Here is a 26,623-nt window from a genome sequence, read left to right on the forward strand (position 1 = left end):
CTCTCTTATCTGAGTATTGTTAGCAGTTTTCTGACACTGTTATATCTGACAATGGTTGTTACTTTATACTCGAATTCTGTAAAGCTTAGATTAAGTATAATGAGAGATAAAAAAGAAAGTGTGAGAGAGAGTTGCATGAAGTAGGATGTGATGATGATGATGAGGAGGAGAAGAAGCAGGTGAAAAAACAGGCCATGAAGGTGACAGAGATAATAAAATATGAAACATAACAGGCTGCCCTCCACGTTCACCAATATAAGCAATTATGGTATCTTGTTTGGACTATGTATGTACAAATTCTTTGTTCATAATTTTTGTTGTAAAAGTCAAGGTTGCTTAAGATGGAGACATATGTGTTTGAATCTATTTTTCGACATTTTCTTTAGTGCGCTTTCTTGTCACGGGCCATCTTCTTTTCTCAAAAACATGTCTTACATGCAAAATGGCCTACACTTTCCCCTTTAACTTTCAAACACTGTATCCAAAATTTCATTCTTTCTCAAATAACTCACAATTTCATCATTTGCATTACTTCAAATGCAAGTACTCAGAGAAGTTGAGGAATAATATAATCTGGAATAATCATGGACGGTAGTTCATACAATGTCGTCTAAAACCAATTGATTGTCACACACTAAAGTGAAAGTGATGTTTGCATCTACTTCCTCAATTTCATCTCTTTCTTACCTTTTTCTTTGGGGGGGTTGCTGATAACCTTTCATATTCCTCAGACACTGTGATTGTCTCGTTGACAAAAACATGTTTACTCAATGCTTTTCCTTTTTAATCATTTTTCTCTTCATTATTGCTTCATTCATTTCAGTAATTACTCTGAGTTTTTTGGGTATGAATGATGCACTTGCAAGTGATTTAACATAAAACATGACAGACGGTAATACATAGTCTGACAAAAGCCATGGTTTTCCCTTAACCAGTTTATTTTTGGGCAAACACGAGAGGAATAAAAGTGGTCTACATCACCACTTTACTACCTTTATTTCTTTTTCACTATAAAATTATTTCTTTCTTCACTTGAATCATGAATGCTCTACCACTGCTTAGCTGTTGGATGTCAAACACTTTCATTCTCCCGCTCCCCTTTTCATATTTTTTATTTATTATATCACTATAATAATAATCATTACTGCTATTTTACTTGTGTTGTGTTCATTTCATTTTTTGGGTTTATCATGTAATGTAATGTATGAGTTGGTATTTGCACGATATTGCAGCAGCCTTTTTCTCTTCTTTTAATATCTTTTATCAGTGGAGATTTTATCAGATTATGCAAGATTCACAGTGCAATCTTTCTCATCATTACATTTGAATGGTTATGGTGGAAGTGAGGGAATTCAATACATTTATGCCATCATCATAGAGAGACTTTAGGCTTTAATCCTCACATCACAGAGGTTAGGAAGAGGCTCCTATCTCCTTTCATTCGGTGTATTAGTCTTAATCTTAATAATTATGTGTGTGTTTATCATAAAAACTGTTTGTTTTGAAATGCATACAATAATTACATTGCTGTGTTAAAGGAATGTTGTGATTTCTAATAGTAGTTTGAAATTATTGCTTGCACTATTCATGAGACTTAAAGGGTTGGATTAAGAACAAGAATCCAGGCTTAAATAGGAGTACTTTTAGTTTTAAAGGTAGCAATTGAAAATTGTTGCTGAGACTCTCCTGACAAGAAGGCCCATTCTTTTTTATTTCTTAAAGTTTGCTTCTTCTGACAAGGTATAGTATTCAATAAGTTAGGCATCAGGATCATCGACATGGGAACATAAATAGAAAAGTGTTCCAATAGGATTATCATACACATTTGTCTTTACATTTTCTATTCTCTATAAAGCAAACCTTCTCACCATCATGTTTCTGTCAACCAATATAGCATAAACAACTCTGCTCTTGGATCAACACACTTCAACCTCATTCAAAGGTAAGTTTACTCTATTCATTTCATTTCTATTCAATATCATTATTACAACCTTCTATCAGGCCATGCATACATGTGCTTCTACCATTTAATATAATTGCCTCAGCCCACCATTTTTTTCTTTAAATTTCTTCACTTCAAGTGTTCATCAAATCATGATATTCTTGTTTTGGCCATTTTAGTTGTGGTAAAAAACAAGTACCTGTAAAAAGCTTCTCAACAAAATGTTCTGTTACTGTGCATCTGCATAAAAATTCCCTATTTAGTACACTGCTGATGCTTTCTATTCTCATCTGTTTCAGGATAGAGTTTCTCTTGAGATTATCATCAGATATATATGAATGCAAAGATCTTGAAAGGCCAAAAGTAGAGAGTGTGGTAGAGGTACTACCATGAGCGATTTGAACGGTGAAAGATCAAAGCCTCCATGGAACATATATCCATCTTCAAACCCTGGTCCATCACAGACAGGAGTTGATGAGGAAGCTCCATGGAAAAGCTTAGGGACATCTATGAGTGCTATTTCTTTTGGCTTTGTTGCCACCGCCATTTTGATTTCAATGTTTCTTATAATGGCAATATTTGAACATTTGTTCAAACCCACCTCACAATTCTCCACACCAGAATCTATGATGCGACGCTATCAGGAGCACCCACCACTACCAACACCAAAACAGGGAAACCCACAATCAGTAAGTCTCTTCATGCTTTTCAACCTTCCTTTTATTCACTGTTTCTAGATCCTGGAGCAACATTTTCTGCATTTTATGATTATCAACCTGTGTTAGTTAAGAACTATAAATTAATTGTTCACTTTCATGAATGCATTCATCTTTGAGAGATAAATTATGTCATCTGCATAATCAAGTAAAGGAGTTCAATACAAAAAACATCATGTTTTGGAAACTTATCTGTGACAGGTTCCAGCATGTTATGGTTCTGATTTCTCAGTGGTGATGCCAGGGCAGCAATATCCTACCTACATCGCTCAACCTGCTCCTCTCCCTTGTCAAAGGGAAGGGGCTTATTGGCCTTCTCATGAACATCATTTTCTATTTAATTAGTGCTTCTTTTTTTTTATCCTTCAATATGTTGCTATCAATGATCAACTTTTCTTCTCTCTGTATACAGATACTCAGAGACCACCCACTTGTGTCAATTTTATACATAAATATTGTATTTATATGCCAAAATGTTAAGCCAGCTTTTTCCTAGTTTGATGTACTTCAACTTCAGCAACTAAAGTTGCACCATAAATGTTTCTTTTTTGTTTTTACTTGCATTACTATCAGTATTTACTCTTACTTTTAAGCCATTATAGTTTGTTTTCTGGTTTCTGATTTCCATAATTATGTGGGTTTTGTTTCTTATAATATACCAGACATGTTAGTTTTAAGACATTGTTTCATTGTTGAGGAATATGTGCCGTGAGACATTGGTGGTGGCAAGGATGAAAGCTAAGAACAAAAACCAAAATTAAAATGATAATAGTTTTGGCAGCAAATATTAGTTAGACAATAACATTGTTGGAGAAATTTGAGAAGGTTGAGAAGATGAGTAAAGTATAATGATGAGGGTGGTGGGTGATTAGTGATTGGAGTAAGTATAATGAGAGAGAGTGATGCATTGATGGCAGCTCTCATGATGAGAGGAGAGTGTGATGTCAAATGTGTAAAGGGGAAACTGCCACAACACAGCAGTAATTTGTAAGTTGGTGTAACTACCAACCGATTCAGGAAACAACTAAAGCTTTGTCTAATTAAGAGGCTGCACATGTTACCAGAAAAACAAAATGTAAAAGAAATTTTTTGCCTTATTTAAACTTAAAAGCCATTCACCATTTTTTTTAATTTAATACATTATTGTATTTATATCTTCTGCCAAGACAAAGTATTAATTTTGATATCAAATGTTGAAATTTTCACTAAACTTATCATTTCTAAAATGAGTTGTTCGTATAAAAGATTATGACATTACTTTCAGCATAAAATTTTAAAAATCAATGTGTGTGAGTCTTTATGAAGCTATATATCACTAATTTTTTTCTTTTTAAGTGAATGTGTCAGATTCTTAATGCTTGATGTCTGTTTAGATTTAAATAAATCTTGTTTATATAGATTTTAAGGAGCATAAAGCTCGAAAATGATAAAGAAATTAAATATTAAACTTTACATGTCACTTATATGTGAAAAATTGAGCACACCTTGGTTTTCTATTACATATATATTTTTAAATTATAATGAAATAAATAATTAAAATAGTACATATGAAATATAAAATAAATTATTTTATTAAAGACATGTTTCTGTATTATAAAATAATAATAATTAGGATAACAAATGATAAGATAATTTAGTTTAATATTTTATTATATGTATATATATAATAAATATTCAAATAAAAATATTGAAATAATAAATCAAATAAATTTAATTAATTTGAATTTTTATTTTTCCTAAAGTATTATGTAGCTCCATATATCTCCAATAAGAAATTGTACATTATTTAATACAGCATTACCAGTAAAAAACTTAAATATCAATAAATTCATCTCTTAAGTATTACTTTGCAAATGAAACAAGTGAATTGATCTTTGGGTGAAAGAGTTTATAATTATTAAAACATAATGAAGAGTGTCCTGAAGTTTGTAATGTAACAGACAGAAAGGGACAAAGATAGGCGTAAATTGTTTTGCTGCAGAGGTTCATAAGGCTGCGTATGTTACTAATGAATGAGCAAAGAATGGAATGTAACTTAACAACTAACAATATACAAACATGATACCAAAAGAATACTAAAAGATGACATGATTTCTCAGCGTTTTCACCATAAATTCTTAGAGTGGAATTGATCAGTAATTGTAACTGTAATTTTGAACAAGTAATGGTGTTAAACTGTAGAAGTTTAATACAAGTAGGAGCATAGCAAAAGCAGAGGAATTGTTGTTGTTCATGGCTAGAGGTCATCCAACATGTCTTCTTCATCTGGTAATATCATGGTCAACAAAGAATACTTAACACGGAGAGAAATTCTGCCCTTATCAACAACAAGCTTTGCTCCAGAGACAACCCAATAGCCAGGAGACTCTTGTGGTCCTCTGTTCATCTCACTTGTGTCAACAAATTTCAGAAGCTTGGGAGCTTGGACCGGAACCGGAGGGCCGCCCGGATAGACGGCAGAATTTATATTAACATCCGAAGGGCGCGGAGGAGGCTTCTGAAATGTGGATGTGAAGTGTTGGCTGATTAAAGTTGATATCAGTCCTGACTTGGCTCCCAACTTGGGTGATCCCTCCCACTCCGGATGCTTCACTGCTTTAGCTCCCAACACCGTTGAGAATCTAAGTCTTAAGAACAGTATATTCTTTATGCCGTAATTCTCAACTTGCAATTGTGCTCCGGTTACTATTGAAAGATCCTCTTCAGATTCCACAGGAGCTGTGCACACCTGAGAGAAATTCTTCCATTGAACCTTCTCGTAGAATCTCCTGTCGTATGACTTCCGCTGAAAGTTATCATTTGGATCATCTTCAAGCTGGAAGATTTTTGGAAGTGATGAAAGGTGTTGCAAATGGATGGCCAACCTATTGCTTTTCTTACCTTCAAGATACAGACGTAGACCAGTTACTGGCCTCTTACCTACATCAACCTATTATAACATGACAACAATTCCTGGCTTCAGCACAGAGATTATAAATCACAAATATATGCTTTTTAAATAAAAAAACTTCCTGTGTTTTTAACATGTGCCCAACCCAGGACCAAAGAACAAAGCTTCACCTGTGTGGTGTTAACATAAAGCTTTGGACCCATGAAGCTAAACTGTAAAGAAGATGAACTTCGTTGCCTCCGTTGTGGACCAAGTGGAAGATCACTGAATACAGGCGCCCACTGCCTTGGCAGCTGGAATTCCAAGAATTGGTGGAGCTCTTGAATCGGTGGTTTATCTGCAAGATCCAATGTGTAACTAAACATTTTGAACTAGTAAAGATAATCTATGTGGAATAAACCAAAATTGAAGACAAAACATTAAAAAAAGTGATCCATGAAAATTTAATTTTAAGATAAAAATTTAAGACATGGGCAGTGTAATGATGCATATGATTCACAAACAAGAATATGCTTTCTTATGTTTCACTAATTGGTATTGCATGTCAATGCCTAAACGCTATTAAGTCCTTATGAGAGCATCTATGCACTGGTAGGGCGGATATTTTAAAGTATTTATGACACTAGGTTAATTCAAAGCCAACTGAATTAAAATATAGAATGAAATAGAACTTCAACAAGCAAAGGAATTGAACGCTTCTATTCTATTCCAATGACAAATCCTTTTCCTACACAGCCAAGAGAATGAAATGTGCAATTCAAAAAATCATGACCATTTTTACGAGAATAGTTGCAAACTTCTTCACAGTATGGATTATTTACGAGAACCATATGACTATCCACGAGACAAGTGATGCTTTGCCCAGTTTTAATTTATAAAGGAAATACCACTCCAAATATGAGAAATTTTGAAAAATACATTCACTTTTTGGGATTTGTTAATTCAGAACTTATTATGCATTAGGCCAGAGGATAATCAACATTCAATGAATATAAAGGACAGTCTAACAGCATGTAATGGGAAGTCTATAACCATCAAGATAAAGATCACAAGTATTTTTGGTCATGCAAAAAAACCAGTTAAAAAGTAGAGAGCAGGCTGGTGGTCATTCTACGAGACAACTATCTACAATAGCTCAGTTGCAGTGAGAATACTTCCCTATGAATAAAAAACTTGCAAGCTAACTCAATTTTCAATAATTGCTTTAGTCTTGCAAAATGTTGGGCATCGGGGAACTTCACAAGTTATTCATAGTAAACCTTAAACCATAAAATTTTGCACCTCACCGAATCGCTCAGTCCACAACATAATGGACAACTGTTGCAATTAAATACCAAGAGGAAGTATTATTTAGATAAAAAGTACGCAAAGAAAAATAAATTTGCTTACATCGTAAATAAAGGTTTATGGCATGGCTCAAGAATCCACTCCCTGGCACTCCATTCAATAGAGATGTAATTGGAATGAACGACATTGAGATCACATCTGGCTCGTGCTGAACAGTTTGTAACCACTCGTTGTGGGATAGGTTTCTGTCATCACTCCCACCCCTCCTCTTGCAAATGCTTACAATATCCTGCCATAAAAAAAATAAGTACAATTGCTATGGTAAATATAAATATTAAAAATGTTTTCAAAGTTAAATATTTTAAGCACACCTCCTTGTGTGAGTAAGAACTCGATGGACTGATATTGGCAAATGTTAGCCTCTGCTCCCTGATTCCAAACTGAAAAGAAGCAAAATTTATTACAAACGGTCAAGTTTCAATCCAATATAGGAAAATAGAAAAATGCTTATTTCCAGAAAATATATATAGGTCTGTATCAATGGAAGACAGTATCAGACATGAGCGATTCAAGATATTAAAATCGTCGGATTGCAGATTCACAAACCTCCAACTCATAGTATTCAAAAGACCTCTAGACTCTCCCCTGACTTCTTCACTCAATTAAGAAAGGTATAAAAATGTTGGAAATGTCATATCAGCAAGAGATATGACTAAATTATAGTTTAAATGAAGGTGCAATCTACAATCCGGTTTTATGAAAGTGAGTTAGACTTAAAGTCTATTTATTAAGATAGTATAACTTATCCTAGAAAGTTTGTTGTTACCACTATTAAGCCACTATCTAACCAACCACAAATATCTAGTTCTGAGTAAGGTTTAAAGTCCACTAGACAAACCATATTTTGAAGTTTTCATAAAATAGCAGGATAAATACTGATCGGACCCTATGCTCAAAAAATTGTTCACAAACCTTGTCATTTGGGAAAACTTGATCAGAAGCAATGGTATAGTGGCTATTGGCATCTAGAAACCTCCTATCTGCCATTTCTTTCAATTTTTTCTGAACATCAGCAGGTTGAAGAGTTGATGAGTGTTGCTGCTTCAAATATATTACATCTTTTCCCCCCATTTTCATACCAACAATTATATGAGTGCCAAAGGTATCAATAAACCTGAGAATTGTGAATAGTAACAGTTAGCCAGAGTATCAAACCAAAAATACAGTAAAAAGAAAAGCGAGGTAATCCAAATAGAATTAAATAACTTTTAAGACAGCCAACTTATGTTGCTTATCAACATAATTGAGCCATACAAACAAAGATAATATATCCAAATTAGTCCTAATTTGATTAGAAGATTACAACGTAGCACCATTTAAGAATATTTATATTATAAATTAAAAGCAAATAAACATCAAAAACAAGAGAATAAATAGGCCAAAATAAGCTTTTATCACATAAATTAGGCTTATAATAGGCATACATCAACAATGAACTTCTTATTGCTGTTATTTATAAGCCCAAGTCAAAATTTTCCATGAAAAGGACATTGATCAGCGAAGAAAAGTTCAAATAAAATTATGCACTCGTCAGCTTAACGAAATTGAATTTTTTTAAAGAATATTCAGATATGCGACTGCATAATAACATGAATGTGATTTTACAATTCACCTCATTTATGCAGCCATTCCCAGAATTTCATCTGCTTATCGTACAAGGTTGAAAATAGAAATGGCAAAATATATAATATTGGGGCATAAATAAAACAACAGAAATATATCGGAGAACTACTTCCACATATTATTCATTTATCATTAAAGGTCATTTCTATCTTTTTGCTATAATGAATCAGCTTAAGGCCCACAGAACCTTAATCATTATGAAGCTAGAGATCAGAGGCCATCCATAGTTCGAAGAGCTGACCAAGATGTCAAAACTAGAACTTAGAGGATGATGATATTTCATTTGACAAGGAGTCAGAAATAATTTCACCATTTGGTCAAGATTACAATAACAAAACTCAATTCACCTTGCTAAAGCAGGTGGGTCCCACGATGATGGCACAGCTTTCTTAACGTGGTCACAGAGGACCATTTGAGACTTCTCCAGTGCAACAGTATAGAGTGTAATTAACACCCCATCAAAAGCAAGGGACTTCGTAAGGGCTGCATCTCTCTGCCAACTACCAGAAAATTCAAACATTGTATTGAAAAGCCCTGATGGAATTTTGCCTGTCAAAGATAACTCCTGATTGAACTGCTCCGACATCTGAAAACATTCAAAAGTAAACAGCCACTGAACAGGAGATGATGCATGTGTTGCTTAAAACTTAAAATGCAGACAAAAAGAAAGTCAAAGATTATAACAAAAGAAATATTTTGTTATGTCCCTTCAAAGATCAAAAGCCTTTAGAAGCGTAATTATCCAAAGATCAAAAGCCTTAAGAAACCTACCAACTGGTTCATAATTTGAAGAGGGTTTGGCTACTTAGTGATACACATAACACACTAAGCGGTCAGGGCATGTCATATGCTTTTGCAATAGCTTATAAGGGTTATTTACATATAACCTACCAAGGAAAGACTACCCACAGCAATCAGTCAAACAGATCTTACCAGTTGAGCCAATCCCTCGTTGGCTTTAAACCAGGAAACATCATACTGAAAACAAAGTTCATTGTGCATCATGGTTTCAAACACATAAAAGTAAAGTTTTGACAGTAATGATGACAAACACCTGTTCACTTTGGAAATATGAGGCTAGAGTACGACCTTCATACGCATTCCATCTATCATCTACTAAAAAGTGCATTCCAATGGGTAGTTCATGAGCAAAACACTAACTTGAAAGGAAATGGGAAAAATGATGCACAACAATACTCGTAATTTATTTCTAAGTAACGGCCAAAATTTTCATCAAACAAAACATGATTTCAGAATTCATTTCATCTCCAGAAGTAAAACAGAAAACTTTACCTGTTGAAAAGACAGAACATCAGACCTGAACCGAGTGCGTTCCCCTTTATCACATTTAATTGATTTGGAAACATTTGGTATTGAAACTCCATCGGGTAGTACCACCTCTCTGACATAACTTTCATCTATCTCAATCAAACGTGAATTTACGGAATCTCCTTTACAATATTTAAGCCTTATATCAAGGGATATATCATAACCACGACCGATGGACCCAATTGCAATCTCAGCAGCTACATGAGCGGGAACTTTAAGTGCCATATCTTAGCATATCATTTCTCTTCCCTGAAATGGAACCAAATTCCACAGTTCAGCACTCTTAACTCAGAAATTAGGAGTTTCGCTAACACGATAAATCGAGTCACCTTCTAAAACACAAACCATGCATACAAACGCAAACTATAAATGATTACTCGCGCAACTAAGTAAAAAACAAAAACTCAAGATCCATCTCGAAACCGACAAAAGGAGAAAATGTTCAGAGTGGTGCAAAACTAGTAAAGCATTTACTCCTTAAGCTCGGCCGAAAAAGGAAATTAAAAAGTAACAATAATATAGTTTTTGCCGCAACGATTCATGATAACCCGGTGAACTCTCTATACAGTGCCCCACAAATAAAAAGCTAGGCTGCAATTCAGGAATTGAATGCCCCACCAGCCCCCAGAGCTCAGCACGTACTTAACGAAACGCATTCTTAGTAAAACTTGTAATTAAGCCAAATTCGGTGCTTAAACATTACATAATTACGGTGCAAAAGGAGCTCCTCACAGTTTCTCTCCAGCCGTGGAAATGGAGGCCGCCGCCCAATAGCCAATCAGCGATCAGGCTAAGCAGCGCGTGGCTTGTAGCTGGAATTTCAAAACCCTAAAGTGAAAGTTGGATTCTTGGAATGGTGGATAGGATGTAGAGAGAGACACACACACGAAAGCGGAGGAGAGAGAGGAATGGAAACCGGAACAGAGGTAGACTAACATTTTAAGTAATTATTAATTATTTTAAAACTATTGACTATTGAATGAGAAAGAGTGAAAGCAATAATAGCATTCATTGACGATTTTTACAAACTTTACGCCCATTATCTCCAAACATTCATTCTACTTTCTCATTCCCCACTTTTCGCTGCAAACTATAATTTGCAAATTATTATCTTTGCTGCATATTCAACTGTTTTTGAAGAGTAATCATATTTTTTTAATCAAACTTTTTTTCACTATTTTGTAGATAATATTCAACGAAAATCACGAAAGTAAAAAAATGCACTAGTTCTGGTAAAAAATGTGTGGTTGAATACTCTAAGATAAAATATCAAGTTCAAACACAGTAAAAAAAGTAAGACTATTGAAGCAGTGACAGTACTGAACAAATATAGTAAGACCGAAGCTTAATGAATGCATTAGTACTTTTACCCAAAATATGCAAAGGTATTATGTTGCAGCAGTAAAAGATGGTGATGGATTTTACTGTCAAACGTATTATTTCACATGTACTGCTACCTCTGCACATTCATTTTATTTAGTCATCTACACATACATATGACATGATATCATATTACCCTCTCTGTCACTCTGTCTCTCTGCTGCCCACAGCTAGTGACCAAAAACATGAGGAATGGGTATGGCAGGATTGGTAGTGAGACTACCCACAAAGCAAGATCCATGGATCATGCTACCACTCCATTTCCTCAAACCCAAAAAGCACCACCAACAACAACCAGCGAGAGTCCGAGGAGGGTGGAAGATGGGAAGGGAGAGATATTCGGAGTGATACTGGGTAGGAGTGCTTCTGTTTCAACCAGTTTTTCTTCTGCTTCAGGGGCGTTTGAGGTTACAATGAAAAGGGCATTCTCAATGGGAAGATCTTCATCGGTTTCAGAGAGGTACTGCAGGATCCATGACACAGCAATAGCATCGCCGATTGAAGATGATGACGATGATGAAGTTGAGGGTACAGCAAGATCCAAGGAGGATAAGGGAGTGAGGATGAAGATTAAGATCCTCAAAGCATGTAAGCGCCTTCTTCGATTCCCATTCTAGTCTTCCATTCCTTTTCACCTCTCTTCACTTCAGACCAGAGTGACATCACACCTTTGTCAGTTTATTTATTTACATTTTATCATACCTTGTCGAGATCTTCAAATTGCAAAAGTAGATCTTTTTATCTGCTCTGAGAAAACCCAATATGAAGTTCTGTTGCTCTGCGTAAAAGGGTATAAAAGTTCCATACAATGAAAAAAGTTTGAATTTTGGTGTCATCACTTTTCTTGTTTCATAACCAAGATTCAAAGATAGAATCACAGTAGCAGTCAAATTATTCATTGCCAGAATAATTTAAGTTCCAAGCATCGTACATAATTAAGTCCAGTCCCACAAAATGTTTTTTCTTCTTCGTTCACTTGGTTCTTTTACCAGCCAATTATTTACTGTTAATATGAACGTTTATAGTTAACTGTAAATATAACAATCAATAACAATTGATTTATTTTTAACGATAAAACAAATGTTTATAGTTGACTGTAAATATAACAAAATTAGCGACGACTATTTTATTTTTCATACATACTAGTTGGAGTACTTTTCATAGAGTAAAAATTGAGAATGAATTGATTATAAAACGCTAAATATAAAAGGGGTTGGTCCAAGAGGTTTCAGACACGGCATTGCGTGGTGGTGATGGTGATGTGAGCATTATTAAAAGATCAATAATAGGAATTCAATGTGAGACTTTTAACCATCTAAATTGCTTGATCTCAAGAATAGATAAATTTGTGAGACGATATGACGAATTATTCAAGTTTTGGTTAAGATATATAAAGGTAATAAATATAATAGAAAGAATTAGTTGATAGAGAATGGATAAAAGGTGTAAAAATAAGAAGCGGGAATAGTGGAAGTTTGTGTGTTGTTGAGATTGAAAGGAGAGATATTTGAATTGGATAGGGAAATATAAAATCTCTTACTTTTCACTGCAATCGATGCATTTGCAATGAAAAAACCATGGGAGACGACTCGCCAAAAAATAAAGTAAAGTTCCTCTGCAGCTACGCCGGCAAGGTCCTTCCACGACCCTCCGATGGGATTCTAAGGTACGTCGGCGGCGAGACTCGGGTGGTTTCAGTGCCTCGTGACGTGACCTTCTCCGGTACCCGTGCCTTCGATTTGAAGGATTGAATTGAGCTTAATTTGAATTGAATTGAATAGAATAGAATTGAATTGTTTTGCATTGCGTGAATTGATGATTCCAGAGTTGATGAAGAAGGTGGGGAGCATGGTGGAGGGGGAGGTGGTGCTCAAGTACCAGCTTGTCCCCGAAGATCTGGACGCGTTGGTGTCTGTTAGGACGGAGGAAGATGTGAAGCACATGATCCAGGAGCACGACCGCCACCACATAGGATTGCTCCGTGCATTCCTCTTTCCCTCTAACAAGATGTGTTTGGCTGCGTCGGAAACCTATCCATTGGAGCAACGTTACATCGACGCCGTGAATGGGATCCTGAGAACAAGCCCTAAGGCCACGACCAGGGGCTCTGCGTGTTCTTCCCCGAAATCAATCTCACCAGATGCAGGGGATCAGTACTCCCCTCGCTTTGGCAATTCGATATCCATATCCAGTGCGATGCAGATGCAGAGAGTGCGAAGCTCTCCCAGCCTCTCCAACATGGATCAGCAAGCTCATTACCACCAACATTCCCATCTCCCTTTTCACAACTATCCATCTTTCTCTACCACTAGACCCCCCCAAGATCCTCAAATAACAAGACTTGGTGGAAGGGGTGCCTCCTTCAACCACCACCACTCAAACCCCAGACAACCCCCCAGAGGACTAGGACCCTACGGCTACCCTGATGACTCTGCAACTTATGGGAATGCCCTTCATAACATCCCCAGAAGTCCCAGAAGAAAATCTATATGGGAGTAACCCTAACCCCCACCCCTCCTTCCCCATCTCTGTATATATATATATATATATATACCCCAACTTTTGTAAATTGGCACACCGTATCAATCACTACTAAATTCTCCTCCTCCTTTTTGTTTTCCAAATTCTTATCATAAAAACTACAAACACAGCATTTTTAACACATCTTCTCGTTTATTAACTAACTTGCAACCTTTCTAGACTCAAGTATGTAAAATGTAGGATTAACATTTTAAATATATGTTTATATCATGTTTGACTTTAAAAATTCTCTCTCTTTTTTTGTTTCCTTCTACACTATTCGTATCTTATCATAACTACTCTTTCATCTTTTATGTTTTTCAACTAATTTAACAGTCAATATTTTGTTGCTAGTTTATAATTTGTCCCTAGTGCAGATAACCCTCGGAGAACCTCAAATCAGATATGCATTCCGGATATTATACAGCTGAAGCGAAAAGCTAAAAAAATATAGTAAATTATATGGGCCCGTGAGCACGGAGGCGAGTCAGCATTGGAAAACCTCAACTTTTTGAGACTTCAACGATGATGGGCGTGCGAAGAACCTGAATCCTGCAGCATTATTTAATTCGGTGTAACAACTGTCCAAGTTCGGGACCTTCAACTTTCTCTGTCCGCATTTTAATTTGAAGTGCGTTTGTTCCTTCAACATTTCTATAGAATCAAGTAAAGTAAGGCGTACACAAATTGAAAATTCTTACTTTTGACCACAGTTTTAGACAATAATATCTCACCTGCTAATACATTACAACATTTAGAAAGATAACCTGATAATTTACGTAGATTACTATATTTCTAGGCAACTGGACTTTAAATAATCAGCCATTGCCTTGTCCTGCCAACTTCATACCAGCTTCATAGATGATAGATTACTATATCCCGGAGCATAAATATTTCCGACAAAGAGCAGTGCGACACAGATGAGAAACCAACAACGTCGCTCGAGATCGGGAACTCCTACAACTAATTATGCAATCGAGCCAAAACACAATTATAGTCGGTAAAACTGGGAAAAATAAAATAAACCGAACGTAATAAACAAATAATCCTTAACAAATAACAAAAAATATATTAAAGACAAAATTCCAGTGTACGCGAGCATCAATGAGCACCTACAAAATCCGTGTCTAATTTTTTAGAGGAAATACGCACCCACTCTCCATTGACAAAAATCATTAAGAATTTGGGGGGAAATACTAACAATAAACTCTATAGGTAACTAGTTTCATTTTGAGTCGGTGAAATCAGCATCTATGACATCACCGTCCGGTCCCTTGCCGGAAGATTCTGAGGGGCCAGCATCGGCACCAGGTGGGGGAGTAGGGCCTCCTGTGCCAGGAGCTCCTGGCTGGTTGTAAAGGGACTGACCAAGCTGCATAACTTCCTGATTGAGGGCAGCCATGGCATCCTTAATAGCTTGTGTCGAACCCCCAGAAATTGCGTCTTTAAGCTCCCCTAGTTTTGCTTCAACCTTCTCTTTCACAGGTCCAGGGACCTTGTCTCCAAGCTCTTTCAATTGTTTCTCTGTCTGGTACACCACAGAATCTGCCTGATTCTTAGTGTCAATAGCGTCCCTCTTCTCTTTGTCTTCCTTTGAAAATTTCTCAGCTTCCTTCACCATTCTCTCCACCTGTATTTCATTCCGCACACAGCAGTAAGCATTCCCACCTCTAAACCCCCTCCCATAATCATAAAATTGGCGTTTCTTTCATATAATTAATACAAAAGAAGCACCTGGCAACAAAAACAAACACAATATGCAAAGGCTATACAAGACTGTCAACTATAGTGGATACCTCATCTGAAGGTAAGGTGCTAGCACCAGTAATGGTAATATCTTGCTTCTTCCCCGTGCCTTTGTCAATCGCGGCGACCGATAGAATGCCATTGGCATCAATATCAAACTTCACCTCGATCTGAGGAACTCCCCGAGGTGCAGGGGGAATACCATCCAGACGGAAGCTACCAAGTGACTTATTGTCTCGAACAAATTCTCTTTCCCCTTGGAGAACATTGATCTCTACACTGGTCTGTCCATCGGCAGCGGTAGAGAAAACCTCGGACTTCGATGTTGGAAGAGTGGTGTTTCTAGGGATAATTTTTGTCATCACACCACCTAGAGTTTCCAGACCCAAAGATAATGGAGTGACATCCAATAGTACAATGTCGCTGACGTCTCCAGCCAACACACCAGCCTAAAAGCACAAATTAGGGAAAAAAATGGTCAATGATAATAGAATACTAGTATGAAAATAAAAAATTGCTAAAGACTCTACAAAGCATAGAGACATTCTCTGTCCCCCTCCTCGTTCCCTTCAAATTAAGGGATTCTACAAAGATTATAGCTAAATGTCACCTGAACTGCAGCTCCAAGGGCAACCACTTCATCAGGATTGACAGTGACATTCGGGTCCTTGCCAGTCAACTTCTTTACAAGCTCCTGAACGGCTGGAATACGGGTTGACCCACCCACAAGGATAACCTCATCAAGATCCTTAAATGAGAGTTTTGCATCCCTCAATGAGTTTTCAACTGGTGTCCTTAGCCTGAAACACAATTCATACAAGTACAACCATGGTTAGACAGCTTGTACCATTTTGTTCCGCTTTAGTGAAAGCAGGAAAATCTTATGCTTGGCATCCATTAAAACTGAGTGCTTTTAGTGAAAACAGCAAAAATCTTATGTTTATCATCCATTCAAATTCAAAGCATTTCAAACCTATCGTTACCTGTCAAGAAGATCTGAACTCAATTCCTCGAATTTAGCCCTTGTAAGAGTTGTCTCGATATGTTTGGGACCATCTGCTGTAGCAGTAATGAATGGTAAACTGAAAAATAGGCACAATATCTCAGTGGTTTGCTTAATTAGCACAAGAAGTCATAAAATGCAATGAAAAAGAATACAAGAACGTCTGTAGTAGATGTCAGACAAAACGAGAAAGGTAAACACCTTATGTTAGTTTGACTCAATGATGAGAGATCCATTTTAGCTTTCTCTGCTGTCTCGGTGAGACGCTGAAGAGCTTGTTTGTCTTTTAGAAGGTCTATGCCTTCATCTTTCTTGAAATTGGAAGCCAACCAGTCAACAATTCTCTATAGCCAAAAAAAGACGCAACAGAAAACAGTCAGTCAGCAAACCACAATTAACAAAATTTTCTACAATTCTCAGATCAGAAACAAGGACAACCTTATCAAAGTCATCACCACCAAGATGTGTGTCCCCAGAAGTAGACAGCACCTCAAACACTCCGTCGCCAACCTCAAGCACCGAGACATCAAAGGTACCACCTCCAAGGTCAAAGACTAAGATAGTTTCATTGTTTTTCCTTTCGAAGCCATAGGCCAAGGATGCAGCAGTGGGTTCGTTGATAATCCTAAGAACCTCTAGACCAGCAATCCTACCGGCATCCTTGGTAGCAGTCCTTTGCGAGTCATTAAAATAAGCAGGGACAGTGACAACAGCCTTGGTCACTTTATCGTTCAAAAACTTGGAAGCATCGTCCACAAGCTTCCTCAAGACCTACACAGCGCACAAGTGGGTATCAATATCACAACAACCCGGCAAGTAACACTGAATATGAGAAAATAGAAAGGAAAGAAAGAGAAAGGTGACCTGGGCAGAAATTTCCTCGGCGGCGAACTGTTTACCAATGGCGGGGCAGTCGAGTTTGACGTTGCCGTTGTCATCTCTGATGACTCTGTATGAGACCTGCTTGGACTCCTCGTCCACCTCGGACATCTTCCTGCCAATGAACCTCTTGACGGAGAAGAAAGTGTTCTCCGGGTTAACGACGGCCTGACGCTTGGCGATTTGGCCGACGAGTCTGTCGCCATTCTTAGTGTATGCGACAACTGAGGGGGTAGTTCTTTGGCCCTCGGCGTTGGTGATAATAGTGGGTTTCCCGCCTTCCATGGCGGCTACCGCGGAATTAGTAGTTCCAAGGTCGATGCCGACGACCTTCTCATTGACGACACGGAGAACGTGCCTCCTGGGTTTACTCTTGACCTTGATAAAGGCCTTGGTGTTTAGCCTCTGACCCAAAAATAGGGTTCGGGAAGAGGCGAAGGAGGGGGTTCCAAGACCATGTATTTGAGCGCTTGAGCAAGCCATGGCGAAACCCTAATCTGATAATTGGACGGAGAAAGAGAGAGATTGAAAATGAAAAAGGTAAGTGTGAGGTTGGAGAGTCCACCCAAGAAGAAGGGCTGATGAAGAATAAATAAGAAGGAGGGTTTTGGGAGAGGATGAGGGTTATGTTACGTCCTCTGTGAGGCCACGTGTTCTTATTCTAGAACCATCGTAACAAACAATCGCTACAACCTACTACAACACTCTACTACTATTTCAGTTTTTTTTTTGTTACAAATCTTCTCTTCTAAGTTTATTATTCGATCATATTTTCGAATATATTTTTCATTTTCATTTTTTAATTCAATGGTTAAAAAATTTAAGGTATAAGTTTTTTTTCCAATATTTATAGTGTTATATCCAGTCAGAAGTTAATGTGGTAATTCATTGTCCTCTTTATATTAACCTGATTTTGCGAGTTTAGGTGCTAACTGTTTTTTAATACTATTCGTAGGTCTTACATTGTTTTGGACTTTAACGGTTTAAATATTTTAAAATAATTGTATTTTTTTTAACTAAGATTTGTGTGATTAAATATTAATTTAGTTACTGATGTGCTAACTTTGTTGTAATTAGGGCTGGGCAAAAATAACTTAACTATACTAAACTATAGTTAACTGTACTATTTTATACTAAAAAAAACTAATCTATTTTAACTAAAAACTAATTATACTATTGTCTAGTTCAGTTTAGAAAAACTGAACTTATTATATTTCTAGTGCAGTTAACTAAAAACTGAACTATGTTTAGTGAGTTCCTATCACTTCTACTTTCATTTTGTTCTAAAACTGTAAGTTAGATGAATAACTCTATGAAAAACTCAACCTAGTTACGTGTAGTATTAATCTTATCTCACTTTTAAATACTTATTTTTTCATTTTTTTATTTTTTTATTTCTTATGCTATGTTTAATTATATTTTAATTTGATTTCTTTTACATTTTTAATTTTTATTTATATTTTTAATATTTTTTATATTATTTGATATTTATTTATACTATTAATTTTTTTAAAAATATATGTTCGAAATATTTTTATAACATTTTATATTTATTTTTGTATATATTTTATGATATTTGTATCTATTATTTGTATGTTATGTTTTACAGTTAATATTATTTATTATGTATTTATTTATGGTTTTTTTATACTTTTGAATTTATTTCTTAAAATTTTATTAATTTTTAATTTTTTTAATATTTGATATTTTTCAATTTGAAATTTTATTTATTTTTTTCAATTTGATATTTTTCAATTTGATAGTTTTAATTATTTGAAACTATATTATTAAATTAAACTATATTTAATATGAGAATCAAATTTTAGACATTTTATATTTTTAAATTAATAATAAATAATAATGATAAATAATTATAGTTATTAATTTAATTTTAATAATATGATAAAATAGTACCAATAATATTTCATTAACTTTTTTAAATTTTTTATTATAATTATTTACTAATTCTAATTATATAGATTTATAATTTAATTTTTTTAAATGCTGTGATGTTATTGAATATTAATTTATTTGTTTGTAATTATTAAAAAAAAATCAAATTGAACTAATTCTTTTAACTCTATCGATGATTAGCCATTGACAATTGTACTAGTGCAAAACCACATTTATTTATTAAAAAAAGGTGCATTGTAGTTAACTGAATTGTTTTGTAGTTAACTGAACTAAAAAATAGTTTAATTCAGTTTTATTGAACTATTTTCTAGTGCAGTTCAGTTTTTTTAAACTATTTTATAGTTAATTGTAATAGATTTATAGTGCAGTGCAAATAGTGCAGTTTGCCCACCCCTAGTTGTAATATAGTTTGTGGTTCTGTTTATATGAACATACAATAAGTTTGATGTGATAAAAGATGTATATAATATATTTATACTAACTATCTTTCTATATTGCTTACGATCTCTATATTTTTAGGAGTTTGATGTTCTCAGTTTTTAGTAGAGATTTTTTTTAAAAATATTTATTGTCTTTACTTGAACTAATGAACTTTTTGTGATAATTTTTATATTAACGTATTGTTCTGAGTTTTAGAGTGAAACAAATGTAAAAGTGTATGATTTTGCTTTTCAAATATTAGGTTATGATAAAATACTTTTATTGCTAAGAGTATATCATAGATATATACAAGATTGGGAAAAGTTATTTAGGAAATATGATGATAAAAAATCACCACGAATCCTGCAAGTGGATGAATTAGTTTGTATTTTGTATTAAGCCCCCATAACATCTTTCTGTGTGTGAATTTCGAATCTAAAATGTGTGGAGAACATCAAGTTTTTTCCTTTGATCAAACATCATTCAAGCGTGTCAATATCTGTTCCTATTACAGAGCATATTGTTCTCTGTTTTGTTTTTCTTTTCTACTCAATTTCTTTCTCTTATTTCCTATTTCTACTTTGCCTGACCTTTGCCAATTACTCTTAGAAGCAGATGAGGGATTATTCATCATCTTCCACTACTTGTCGAACTGTTTTCTTTATTCTATCATCCTTTTTTTTTATAAAAAGAAAAAAGAAAAAAAGAGAGAGGGCTTCGAATAAGCAGTGGCACACGTATGACATAAATATACATGAAAACGTCTCCTCAACCAGAATAGAAAAACAACTCCTTTTGACAATAAAATTTCAAAAAGAAAAAAAAAACGTTATATATTATATTATATATAATAAAATATAATTCTAAGAACTCTTTCTGTGGAGTTTTTCTCAGATGCACCAGATAATTTACAGGCTGCTAGAAAATGACGACAACTTAGAGAGTAAAATAGCTAAGTGTGCAAAGCCATAAATAAGTTCTGTTTACGCGCATGCTCTGGAATAAGAAGATTGATGACATCAGGGGGTATGCCAGAAAGTTCTGCATAAATGAACAAGCAGAAAATTAACGAAAATAATATAACAGAATTTGCTTTGTAACCCCGAGATCCCAAAGCATAAGACTAAAACCCATACTATGCTAATTCAAAGAAACATCATTATTAGATTGAGGGAGCTAATTAAACTCACCCTGAGATTTAAAATTGAAAAGTGGAGGAAGTGGTCGACCATTAGGAAGACGGGTGTTCGGGTCCCTCAATTCATCAAAAAAGGGATGAATGCAAGCCTCCAACTGCAGCAGTGCCATAACATCATAATAGTCAAACAATTTTACAACAGAGAAAAGTAAATTATAAAAACATTGCAGACATTCAACTTACCGCAGTGCATCTCAAATTGGGAGAGTACTGAAAGAACCTACAGACAAGATCCACTGCTTCTGGGGGTAAACGTTTCTGAAAGACCTATTGAATCATGATAATATCATTGTAAATCTCTCATTCACACCCGTTTTACTAATACTTTGCATATGCTCAAATTAAATAGCTTCACGCGTGCACACAAATATTAATCAATGTCATACATTAGAGGAACTGATATATAACATTGATTCAATCCCTCGCTAACCATTGAGAAACTGGGACCATGTTTTAAAAATGTAGCCCATTACAATTTAACTTTTGACGACGTACGGTCCTATCTACCTACAACTATCAGTACTAATGCACTAATCCAGTCTCATGCATATCCAGTGTGGCAGACAAACCAAACCCAGAAAAAGGCTGACTCCTTGATCTATATTCAACTCTTTTTAATGCCCAAAAACTTACAACCAAAACCATTTATATCAACCTGCAACAACTACAATTAAACTACAACTAGAAAGTGGGAAAAAAACTAAATTAAAAGAAAATGTAGTTTCTACTGCTTGTGAGGGAAAAACACGAAATTCTGCTACATTATAATAATATCATATTGAAATACTTGCACAAAGAACCCCCACCCCAAAAAATGCACAACAGTATAATGATTTTTCATAATACTATTACTTTGAAAAATGGTGTTGGGATAATACAAGTATCAAAAGGATTCTACTTCTCGTTTATATGAAACACTCGGTTCCCATTTTCCCTGTGAAATATCGTACTTGTAGGAATAAACTATATTCAAAATACCGGATGGTAATGTGGAATTCATCACCCTCCCATAGAGTAATTTTAGCAACTCAATTACTCAACTATACCAGTTGCTTAGAGTCCCCACAAGGAAAAGCATGCAAATACCATCAAATGGACCACATCGACACACATATCGTTTTTGACGTGCATAGTATCAGCATGGTACACGTTCAACAGTGATTAAAATGCACTGTTCTAGGCAATGAATTAGCAAAGGAAATTAACCTAAATCCTGAATTACTACAGTCATGGGAAGTTACAGAATGCAAGAAAGAAGATGAGAGAAAGAACCTTGTGCCATGGATGAGGTTTTATCTGTGGAAACTTAAACTCAGTATAATTAGGGTTCATGCACTTTATCTCCTCCCTAGTTGGAGTTCCCAAAACCTGAAATAGAAACAATTAAATGTAATTGTTCATGACTCTATTGTGAGAATAGTGAACGATAAAACTTTATACCAGAACAATGAAAGAACTTGAGAACTTTCAATTACAAAAATGTACAAGTAAAGGAAAATTTACTTTTTGTTTTGTATATTTCTCTCAAACCAAGACAAGAAGATCAAGCGTAGCAGAATATTTGTACATTTAAGACTGCAATCGTTGCTCTAAAGAAAATAAATACATTCCTTTCCTTGAGCCAGGATGCAGAGAAAATGTAGAAATCCTCAGGACATATACCGTTTCTGGTGGACCAAACTGAATATATTGTGCATATAACATCTAAAAAATATATTCACAATCTAGGATAGCAAAATCCAGATTAGTTGAAAACCATAAGGTAAATTCTTACCTTGATGATTTCAACTAGCTGATCAACTCCACTCTCTCCAGGAAACAATGGCTGCAAACCAACTTGAACTTCAGGAAAAACACAATGAAACAGATAAATGATGAAATGAGAAAAATGTAGCCACAATTTTTCAAGAACTACATTACCTGTCCAAGGAGTAATTCAGCCATTACGCAACCAGTAGACCATATGTCTATGGCAGTTGTATATTCGGTGGCCCCAAATATAAGTTCCGGAGCACGGTAGTATCTTGAACAGATGTAAGAAACGTTTGGTTCTCCTTTTACCTGGATGTATTAGAAGAATATGGATGAAACTCAAGAACAAAAAACAGTAGCTTCCATCAACCAACAGTGCACTTAAATCAATATCTTACCAACACTTTTGCACTACCAAAATCACATAGTTTCAGCTGATGAGTATGCGGATTCACCTGACATGACATACATTTGAGTCAAACAAATAGTAACAGATGGCATACAAGTATATTTGCTACAAACTCTATAATCTTTCAGGTAGGCTGCTAAGCCATAGTCTTAAATGGTTATAAAAGCTTCACTTATCTTTCACATTATATAAGAATTTATTCCAAAAGATCTAGATATTAATTTTTTTTTAACAAAAAGTTAAAGTCTGACAATCCAAATAATCACTACTACATGATTCTAACCGAAAAACAATGAAACAAGACTTTCGCATAAAGATTTAACACAGTGTTGGTAAAATAAAGCCATTGTTGCCGTGCAGCTTCAACCTCTCTAACTTAATAGCTCAAGCTTTTAGGAAGTTGGACCAGAACATGGTACTGAATCTCTTTGACTAAGTGATTAGGACATGTTATTAGCAAAATCAAGCTTGTGCCTCTCTAACTTAATAGCTCGAGCTTTAGGAGGTTGGACATAACATGGTACTGAATTTCTTTGACCAATTGGTTAGGACATGTTATTAGTAATATGAAGACTGCGCTTCCACACAATTATAAAGTACGACCAGCATTCACAAAACCATCAACTTCAATGCAAATTAAAGGAAAATTCAGACATCATCAACTGATTAAAGCAGACTACATTTAACAATATAGAATCACCTTTATTCGCACATGCAGAGACGTGGGAGGATGTGGGACCAAGCAGTCAGGCATGCATTTCAAGAATAATAAAATTAAAATGAACAGAATAAGCCGAGTGATTATTTGCTTGAGAACATAACATACTAATTGAAAGAGGGATGCGTAAACATGTGTGGAGAAGACATGTAGAAGCCCTAGTTGGGAGAGTATACTGCTGGATAAAAGGCAATTCAATCGTTAATGTGTTAGACAAAGGGAGATTGAGAAAAGCTATAGTTGAAACCATTAAAAAGGATTTAGAGTTCAATGTTTTGTTTTTGTATATGATTTATGATAGAACATAATGACATCACTTGGTTCATGTGGTCAACCATACCTAAAGGGAAAAAGACTTGATTGTTGTTGATCACAAAATATTAATTGGAGTTCACTAGTGCTTCCTACTTCCTTTTTCAGTGTAGATTTATATCAGATATAAGAATGCTAAAAATAAATAATATCATAGAAATGAGAGAAATACTGTATACAAAATAAGTTCCACACAACAAATAATCCGTAACTCAGAATTATCTTACAAGTAGGTTCTGAGGTTTGATGTCACGGTGACATATACCAATGCAGTTATGTATATAAGCAAGTGCCCTGCAAATCTGCAGACAAAACCAGAGAAAAGAAGAAATAAAGATATAAATGGGCAAGAAAGGAATAAGGATTTAGAATGTGTAAATGACACGATCCCTCACTTTCGTTCTGCAAGTCTGTTTCTCATGCACAAAAAGCAATATCCACTATTTTTTCCTTTTTTAACAATTCCTTTGAAAAAGAAATCCATAGGTCAAACTGGAACTCAAAATATTCACATCACACATAGCTAAAGTTGGGGAACTTTAACATGAAAGTTTAAGAAAAACAACCAAAGGGGCGAGTTAGAACTTCATGAGCTATTAATATGATGAGACTATTAACATTTAACACATGTACGATGTTTATAATCGAAATACCCTGGGGATTGCCTCTTGCTATTATTATATGAGTTTCCAGTTTTTCATTTCCAGATCTAACAGGAAGCAAGCAATCACATACCTGGTAGGTATAGAGCTTTACATATATCAAAGGCATTCGCTGGTTAATCCTGCTGTAGCTCCTTGCGATACGATTCACGGTTTCAGGAACATATTCAAGGACAAGATTCAAGTAAACTTCTTCTTTGTCAGTTGTTGAGAAGAAACAATGTCGTAGGGCAACAATATTTGGATGATCCAGCATTTGCATAATCTGTAACTCTCTATTCTTGTAGCGCTTGTCCTGGAGAACCTTCTTGATGGCTACAATCTCTCCCGTTTCTCTACATTTTGCCTGATAAAAGCATTGATAAAATGAAAAAGGTATCAGAATGTCATACGTGGACAGCACAGGTTCACAAAAGATATCAAGACCAAACTATGTTGGTATGTCTCGCCTGAAAAACAACACCAAAAGAGCCTGTTCCAACCACGTGTTCTGCAATATAACTGACATTCTGTCAACTCAAACAAAGAACTTGTCAGAAAGAACTCGCCAGTTGTCAACAGTTCAACCATGATTCCAGAACCTCGAGAATTCTCAAACACCAAATGACCCGTAATTTATTTTTTTACCTGCTTAGATTGACCATTTCGGCCACCGATACTGGTTCTTATCACGTGCCCGGTCTCAGCACCCACACCATCGATGATGTCAGGCTCACTATCCTGCATAATATAAACCAGGGGCAATTGAAACCTACTGAAACAGAAACAACAAAAACGGTAGGAAAAAAAATTAAAATTTCGGGAGAAGGTGGTTTCAAAACTTGTGTTTGTGTCCCGAGCACTTTTGATAGTGGTTAAAGAAGAAGAGAATGGAACAGGAAAAAGATGAATTGAGAGATGGTGCTTCTTGAATTAAAAAAAAATGAAAAAAAAAAGATGAAAAAGGGTAACAGTGAACAGACCCTGTCTTCGTCGTGGTCTCTCAATCTCATCTCGAGCATCTCTCTGCCAAGCCAATCGACGGAACTGGAAGAACCCCTGAAGGCAGCGTTAACGGACCTGGAACTGCCGACCCCACCAGTTCCGAGGCTAGCGGAGGCCATTGATGAGGAAGAGTTGGATCAGATCTAATCGGAAAGGGAAAAGGGAAGAGAGATGGATGGAGAGAGGAGAGAGGAAAAAAGATAATGGTAAAGAAGATGTGAGAGTGACCTTGTTGAAGTGGAAGTGTCAGTTTGTGGTGAGAATGAAAGCAGTGGAATTGCATCTTACTCTCTCTCACTTTCAACCATTCTCATCTCTTCTTCTTCTTCACTTCCATTCTCTCTTCTTATTTATTCCATTCCACCTTTTCCCTTTACATCTATACAATAATACCAATTATTCCTCCTTCTTCAACCTTCCCTGTACCCACTTTACCATTTCAATTCTTTCTTCTTCTTTTTTTCTTTTTTTCATCCTCCCTATTCCAATACTTTGTTTACTCACATAATTATACCTTTTTTAATCTTAACTCACATCACATTTATAATTAATGGTTTTTACCCTTCATCCTAACATTAATTTCATCAATCAACACCAGTTGATTTTACGTTTAATTACTTATTTCGTCTAGTCTAAAAATATTAAATTGATTCTCCAATTTTTTTTTATTTTTAATCAAAATTTGTGTACAGTGATACAATTTAGTTTTTTTGTAGAAAATTAATACAATGGTTTATTTTCATTAAATTTCTTAAAACAGATCAAGAATGTTTTATCAAAATTGAGATGGTTAAGAAAAATGGATAATAATACTTTAATAACATTATTTTGACAATATTTTAATATTATTTACGTGTTATTATGTGATCGGTCTACGTT

The 26,623-nt window shown here is 35.3% G+C and overlaps 6 protein-coding genes across 12 annotated transcripts; 3 read left to right on the plus strand and 3 right to left on the minus strand.

Moving 5' to 3' along the window:
• The first annotated feature begins 1,157 nt into the window (after positions 1-1,157).
• LOC124844136 (uncharacterized) lies at positions 1,158-3,153 on the plus strand. Of its 2 annotated transcripts, none has more exons than XM_088091791.1 (4): positions 1,158-1,412; positions 1,895-1,942; positions 2,242-2,631; positions 2,860-3,153. In XM_088091791.1, exons 3-4 carry the CDS (start codon positions 2,332-2,334, stop codon positions 3,001-3,003), a joined length of 444 nt encoding a protein of 147 aa, XP_087947917.1. In that variant the 5' UTR covers positions 1,158-1,412; positions 1,895-1,942; positions 2,242-2,331; the 3' UTR covers positions 3,004-3,153. The 2 variants fall into 2 exon arrangements, with proteins under 2 accessions (XP_087947917.1, XP_047176971.1); XM_047321015.2 differs by lacking the exon at positions 1,158-1,412 and adding an exon at positions 1,569-1,740.
• Positions 3,154-4,693: 1,540 nt separating this feature from the next.
• On the minus strand, positions 4,694-10,890 carry LOC124844133 (MAC/Perforin domain-containing protein). 2 transcript variants are annotated; one of them, XM_047321005.2, is made up of 8 exons: positions 10,580-10,890; positions 9,812-10,096; positions 8,866-9,104; positions 7,808-8,009; positions 7,207-7,275; positions 6,938-7,124; positions 5,719-5,885; positions 4,694-5,587 (listed from the first exon to the last, which is right to left on the minus strand). In XM_047321005.2, the coding sequence occupies exons 2-8, from the start codon at positions 10,070-10,072 to the stop codon at positions 4,895-4,897; spliced, it is 1,818 nt and encodes a 605-aa protein (XP_047176961.1). In that variant the 5' UTR covers positions 10,073-10,096; positions 10,580-10,890; the 3' UTR covers positions 4,694-4,894. The 2 variants fall into 2 exon arrangements, with proteins under 2 accessions (XP_047176961.1, XP_047176960.1); XM_047321004.2 differs by having other exon boundaries at positions 10,551-10,889.
• A 395-nt stretch (positions 10,891-11,285) lies between these two features.
• Positions 11,286-14,710, plus strand: LOC148198872 (uncharacterized). 4 transcript variants are annotated; one of them, XM_088092008.1, is made up of 2 exons: positions 11,286-11,815; positions 14,102-14,710. In XM_088092008.1, the coding sequence occupies exons 1-2, from the start codon at positions 11,413-11,415 to the stop codon at positions 14,176-14,178; spliced, it is 480 nt and encodes a 159-aa protein (XP_087948134.1). In that variant the 5' UTR covers positions 11,286-11,412; the 3' UTR covers positions 14,179-14,710. The 4 variants fall into 4 exon arrangements, with proteins under 4 accessions (XP_087948134.1, XP_047176968.1, XP_047176967.1 ...); XM_047321012.2 differs by having other exon boundaries at positions 11,287-11,815; positions 14,120-14,710; XM_047321011.2 differs by having other exon boundaries at positions 11,287-11,815; positions 14,125-14,710.
• On the plus strand, positions 11,852-13,831 carry LOC124844135 (Octicosapeptide/Phox/Bem1p family protein). Its single transcript, XM_047321010.2, has 2 exons — positions 11,852-12,949; positions 13,053-13,831. The coding sequence occupies exons 1-2, from the start codon at positions 12,805-12,807 to the stop codon at positions 13,724-13,726; spliced, it is 819 nt and encodes a 272-aa protein (XP_047176966.1). The 5' UTR covers positions 11,852-12,804; the 3' UTR covers positions 13,727-13,831.
• An 86-nt stretch (positions 14,711-14,796) lies between the features above and the next one.
• Positions 14,797-17,951, minus strand: CPHSC70-1 (chloroplast heat shock protein 70-1). The gene is made up of 7 exons (XM_047321003.2): positions 17,361-17,951; positions 16,935-17,267; positions 16,698-16,840; positions 16,477-16,575; positions 16,104-16,293; positions 15,544-15,942; positions 14,797-15,377 (listed from the first exon to the last, which is right to left on the minus strand). Exons 1-7 carry the CDS (start codon positions 17,856-17,858, stop codon positions 14,973-14,975), a joined length of 2,067 nt encoding a protein of 688 aa, XP_047176959.2. The 5' UTR covers positions 17,859-17,951; the 3' UTR covers positions 14,797-14,972.
• A 2,474-nt stretch (positions 17,952-20,425) lies between these two features.
• SK41 (shaggy-like protein kinase 41) lies at positions 20,426-26,194 on the minus strand. 2 transcript variants are annotated; one of them, XM_088092007.1, is made up of 13 exons: positions 25,973-26,193; positions 25,723-25,849; positions 25,388-25,480; positions 25,210-25,269; positions 24,834-25,106; positions 24,326-24,400; positions 23,058-23,114; positions 22,828-22,968; positions 22,682-22,732; positions 22,180-22,275; positions 21,091-21,174; positions 20,900-21,002; positions 20,426-20,750 (listed from the first exon to the last, which is right to left on the minus strand). In XM_088092007.1, the coding sequence occupies exons 2-13, from the start codon at positions 25,759-25,761 to the stop codon at positions 20,662-20,664; spliced, it is 1,161 nt and encodes a 386-aa protein (XP_087948133.1). In that variant the 5' UTR covers positions 25,762-25,849; positions 25,973-26,193; the 3' UTR covers positions 20,426-20,661. The 2 variants fall into 2 exon arrangements, with proteins under 2 accessions (XP_087948133.1, XP_047176964.1); XM_047321008.2 differs by having other exon boundaries at positions 25,723-26,194.
• Positions 26,195-26,623: the final 429 nt, after the last annotated feature.

This window comes from Vigna umbellata, chromosome 5 (genome assembly GCF_029865625.1).
Source record: "Vigna umbellata cultivar VRB3 chromosome 5, Vumbellata_1.0, whole genome shotgun sequence".
In the NCBI taxonomy this organism is placed as follows: domain Eukaryota; kingdom Viridiplantae; phylum Streptophyta; class Magnoliopsida; order Fabales; family Fabaceae; genus Vigna; species Vigna umbellata.

Coding starts and splice junctions, on each gene's coding strand:
- LOC124844136 (XM_088091791.1), top strand. CDS start 2,332: ATGAGCGATTTGAACGGTGAAAGATCAAAGCCTCCATGGAACATATAT. Junction 2,632..2,859: donor AACAGGGAAACCCACAATCA/GTAAGTCTCTTC, acceptor TATCTGTGACAG/GTTCCAGCATGTTATGGTTC.
- LOC148198872 (XM_088092008.1), top strand. CDS start 11,413: ATGAGGAATGGGTATGGCAGGATTGGTAGTGAGACTACCCACAAAGCA. Junction 11,816..14,101: donor GATTAAGATCCTCAAAGCAT/GTAAGCGCCTTC, acceptor TTTTGTTGCTAG/TTTATAATTTGTCCCTAGTG.
- CPHSC70-1 (XM_047321003.2), bottom strand. CDS start 17,858: ATGGCTTGCTCAAGCGCTCAAATACATGGTCTTGGAACCCCCTCCTTC. Junction 16,576..16,697: donor TTGAGTCAAACTAACATAAG/GTGTTTACCTTT, acceptor CCTATTTTTCAG/TTTACCATTCATTACTGCTA. Junction 15,943..16,103: donor CCCTTGGAGCTGCAGTTCAG/GTGACATTTAGC, acceptor TTGTGCTTTTAG/GCTGGTGTGTTGGCTGGAGA.
- LOC124844133 (XM_047321005.2), bottom strand. CDS start 10,072: ATGGCACTTAAAGTTCCCGCTCATGTAGCTGCTGAGATTGCAATTGGG. Junction 7,276..7,807: donor AAGTTTTCCCAAATGACAAG/GTTTGTGAACAA, acceptor GCTTCTTTTCAG/TTTGGAATCAGGGAGCAGAG. Junction 5,588..5,718: donor TTTATGTTAACACCACACAG/GTGAAGCTTTGT, acceptor ATGTTATAATAG/GTTGATGTAGGTAAGAGGCC.
- SK41 (XM_047321008.2), bottom strand. CDS start 25,863: ATGGCCTCCGCTAGCCTCGGAACTGGTGGGGTCGGCAGTTCCAGGTCC. Junction 25,270..25,387: donor GAAATGGTCAATCTAAGCAG/GTAAAAAAATAA, acceptor TTGAGTTGACAG/AATGTCAGTTATATTGCAGA. Junction 23,115..24,325: donor TCAAACCTCAGAACCTACTT/GTAAGATAATTC, acceptor ATGTCATGTCAG/GTGAATCCGCATACTCATCA.
- LOC124844135 (XM_047321010.2), top strand. CDS start 12,805: ATGGGAGACGACTCGCCAAAAAATAAAGTAAAGTTCCTCTGCAGCTAC. Junction 12,950..13,052: donor TCGTGACGTGACCTTCTCCG/GTACCCGTGCCT, acceptor TGATGATTCCAG/AGTTGATGAAGAAGGTGGGG.